Source organism: Microtus ochrogaster, linkage group LG2 (genome assembly GCF_000317375.1).
Source record: "Microtus ochrogaster isolate Prairie Vole_2 linkage group LG2, MicOch1.0, whole genome shotgun sequence".
Lineage (NCBI taxonomy): Eukaryota > Metazoa > Chordata > Mammalia > Rodentia > Cricetidae > Microtus > Microtus ochrogaster.
In genome coordinates, this window is record NC_022028.1 from 22989143 (window position 1) to 22993588 (window position 4446).

At 40.0% G+C, this 4446-nt stretch overlaps 1 protein-coding gene across 1 annotated transcript in view; it reads right to left on the reverse strand.

Annotated features, from left to right (window-relative positions):
- The window catches only part of Tsga10 (testis specific 10), a 92698-nt gene that overhangs the window by 80767 nt on the left and 7485 nt on the right, over nt 1–4446 (reverse strand). The window contains exon 2 of the mRNA XM_013351078.2: nt 1854–1982. Coding sequence (XP_013206532.1) covers nt 1854–1982 — 129 coding nt within the window. The remainder of the gene's footprint in view (nt 1–1853; nt 1983–4446) is intronic.

A 4446-nucleotide genomic window follows, 5' to 3' on the forward strand; every position in this document is an offset into this window, starting at 1 on the left:
AGGGAGGGAGGGAGGGAGGGAGGGAGGGAGGGAGGTGAGAGACAACTAGAATTTAAGGACATTTGAAGGGTGGTATGGAAACCTAGTGCAATGGTAAGTAACAATAAAATGGCTCCTAATGATATTCTGCTATACTCATAGATCGGTGCCTTATTTGGCCGTCATCAGAGAGAATTTCTCCTGCAGCAGATGGGAACAAATACAGAGACCTACAACCAGACATTACATAGAGAAACAGAGATCTTGGAACACACAACTCTAAACCAGATGTCTCTATCAAATCCCTCCCCTCAGAACTCAGGGAACCCAGAGGAAGAATAAGAGAATGAGTAGGGAAGACAAAGGGAAAGAACTCACAGAGACTGAAGCAGCAATCACAGAGCCTACACTGGTCTGCACCAGCTTCCCTGCACATATGCTACAGCTTTTAGTTTAGTCCTTATGGGACTCCTGAATGTGTGAATGAGTGGGGCTCTGATTCTTGTGCCTGCTCTCAGGGCTCTCTTATTTTTCTGTTGGTTTGTCTTATCCAACAAGACAAAGATTGTATTTGTTTTATGTTACCATATTGCATTTTGTTATGTGTTGTTTTTACCTCTTAGAATCCTGTTCTTTTCTAATGAGACAGAAAGGGAATGAATCTGGATGGGAGAGGAGGTGTGGAGGCAATAAGAGGAGTAAAGAGAGGGGAAACTATATTTCAATTACATTGTATGAGAAAAGGATCTATGTTTAATAAAAGGAAAAAGTGGGGGGGGCTGGATAGATGGTTCAGAGGATAAGAGCACTGGCTGCTCTTTCAGAGGTCCTGAGTTCAATTCCCAGCAACTACATGGTGGCTCACAGCCATCTATGAGATCTGGTGCCTTCTTCTGGCCCACAAGGATAAATGCAGGCAGAATATTGTATATATAATAAATCTTTTAAAAAGAAGGAAAAAGTGTTATGCTGTTTTATATATAATGTTCACAATCTGAAACTGTATTTAACAGAAGACAGGAAAGGCAATGGTAAGTCTACTTTATCTTCCCCAAAGTCCCTGCTTCCTCCCCCGCCCCAGACAGATTCTCACGTAGCCCTGGCTGGCCTCAAACTCACTGGGAAGCCTGAGGATTACCTTGAACATCTGATCCTCCTCTGCCTCTACCTCTTGCAAGCTAGGATTACAAACATGTTCTACTATGCCCAGTTTACCTGATGCTAGGGGTCAAACCCAGGGCTCTGTGCATGCTAGAAAATACTCTCCCAATTGGGCTATATCTCCAGCCCCTAGAAGGTCTGTTTTAAGAACCTTTATTTTACGACGTGCCAGGTACTATCAGAACAGATGATCCCAAACCTGTAGTACAGAGCACTATTTTCAAATCCCTATTAACTTGAAAGTTCAGAGAACTCCTATTGGTCATTTGCTAGCTAGATGCCAAAATTATTTAACCACTGTTATTTTAGCAGCAATCTATATCAATGGAAATGACCACTATTTTACATGGTTGAAAATAGATAAGTAAGATGCTGCATTAAAAAACAGCTGATCTGCCTGGCATGGCCTCATTCCTGTAACCCCAGAATTTATGGGGTTGATACAAAGGATTACTAAATTGGAAGCCAATCTGGTCTCCATAGCAAGATCCTGCCTTAAAACAAAAAAAAAAAATGATAAACACATAGTTTTCTCAGTAACTCTGAACCTACCACATCAAAGTGGTTATAAAAACTGAATTTTAGAATCCTTAGATTTAAACAAGCTCTGAATTAATTATTTGTCCTTCATTTTCTTATTTTAAAATACATTTTAAACTACATTAATTTTAAAATTAAGAAAAGTATGTATTAATACATAAACTAAAACTAACCTGTAATTTCAGTGTCGAGATGAATCTATCTTGGGTTCTCACTTCTTGTTCTAGTTGGAGAGTATTCTGGTTTTTTCCAGCTTCAGAAACTGGAGCCCCGAGACCAAACTGATGTTCTTTGGTGGTAACCTAGTAGAAAGAATAAAAGATAATGGAGAGGCATTCCATTTAAAACAGAGCTTTGACTTTTTACAGCAGTAAGTTTTGAAATTTATTAGCATTCTATTTATTACCTTTCCCATCAGTAGAGCAGAGTTTACCAAGTATGCATTGTTAAGAATTTATAATATAAAACCTGGGACAAGTAAGATAGTTCAGTAGTCAAGAGTGCTTAGTCAGAGGACTGGAACTCACATGGGGAGGGGAGAAGCTCACAAGGGACCTGATGTCTCCTTCTGTTGTGTGTACCCATGCACACCTGTACTCATGCTCGGACACACACACACACACACACACACACACACACACACGATGTGGGATTCCCCTTTGTGTGCTGCAAATACCATTGGTTAGAGAAACTGTCTTAGGCCTGTGATACAGTAGAGTAGAGCTAGGTGGAGAAAACTAAACTGGATGATGGAAGAAAGGAGGCGGAGTCAGGGAGAAGTAATGGAGCCTCCGCCAGAGACAGACACACTGGAACCTTGCCAGTAGGCTATGAGCCTCATGGTAAAATGTAAAATAATGGAAATGGGTTAAATTGAGATATAAAAGCTAGCCAATAAGAAGTTAGAACTAATAGGTGAAGCAGTGATTTAATTAATGCAGTTTCTGTGTGGTTATTTCGGGAGTCTGGGCAGCCAGGAAATGAACAAGCATCTTCCTACAACACACACAAATCTTTAAAAACAAAACAAAGACCCATTCAACAAGAGAGATACCATGACTGGTACTGAAAACCTAGATAACTAATCAATGCAAGTGAAATCATGATTACTAGAGGAGAATCTACTAATTCTATTCATCTACTACTAACTTACTAAACCAACATAATCCCTAAAAACAATCTATAGACATCTGTCCTTACAGCTACAGGTAAGTGTAATCCTTACCCCACATCAAGGAAACTTCTCTTTACATCAGATGGAGACCACTACAGAAAACCACAACCAAGCAATGCAGAGTTGTGGAGCCCAGTACCAATGGATACAACTACAAAACACTCCCACACATTGCAGACAAGGGGCCAGAAAGATTGTAAGAGCCAGAGAATCAGGGAGTTTTCTGTGAGATGGTGTCTCCTTGTAACATCCGAAGTCACATCCACAAAGTCTCACCAATGTGACCACCTAAGTGTGAGTTGAACAAGGACGACACTAACAAACATGCCAAATTGGACAGAGAAAAGCCAGTGAGGTGTCAACACGACACAGAACTACAGGCAACTGAGTAAAGTTGGGAGCAGGAGAGTGGTATTCCCTAGAGAACAGCCAACAATTGGTTGTCTGGTGCAAAACTGTCAGTGCTGAACACACATATACACAAGTAACATTATATGGACTCAACAGGTTACAATTTGAATATATGTGTGTGTGTGTGTCTGTGTGTCTGTGTGTGTGTGTGTGTGTCTGTGTGGGTATGTACATATTACACACATAATAGAAATTGATAATAAAAAGAAACTATGACTTTAAAGGAGAGCTGGGCAGGAAATATGGGAGACTTTGGAGGGAGGAAAGGGAAAGGGGAACTATTATAATTAAAATACAATCCCCAAAATTAAAAAAGGCAAAAAAAATTATCTGTTTTCCACATAAAACTATGATACTGAGTACGCTTTTTAAAAGACACATGCTCTAGCCTATCACTTTCCTGAAGAAACATGAGTTGGTAGCAAACAAAGAGTGTTACCTCCAAACCTCTGTCTGTCAAGTATGTTAGCCATTAGTTCCATGTTAGCTTTTGCCATCCATCCATAAGTGGATACTTATCTAAAACATTTACAATTTCTATAAATAAAAGGGCAAAAGAAATATCCTAACAGAAAAATTGAAAAAAGAATATGAATATTTACATAAACATTCAACAATACCTTTAAGAACAGTGATTTTTCAACCTGTGGATCAGGACCCCTTTAAGGGCCACATATCAGACATCCTACATATCATATATTTACATTATGATTCATAACAGTAGCAAAATTATGGTTATGAAGTAGCAACAAAATAGTTTTGTGGTTAGGGTCAATACAACATGAGGAACTGTACTAAAGGGTCGCAGCATTAGGAAGGTTGAGAACTAGTGAGCTTTAGTGAGATGTGATATGAATTAAAATAATTCTGAGGGGCTGGAGAGATGGCTTGGAGGTTAAGAGCATTGCCTGCTCTTCCAAAGGTCTTGAGTTCAATTCCCAGCAACACAACCATCTGTAATGAGGTCTGGTGCCCTCTTCTGGCCTTCAGACATACACAGAGACAGAATATTGTATACATAATAAATGAATAAATATGTTTAGCTGGGCGGTGGTGGCGCACGCCTTTAATCCCAGCACTTGGGAGGCAGAGGCAGGCAGATCTCTGGGTGTTCGAGACCAACCTGGTCTACAAGAGCTAGTTCCAGGACAGGCTCCAAAACCACAGAGAAACCCTGTCTC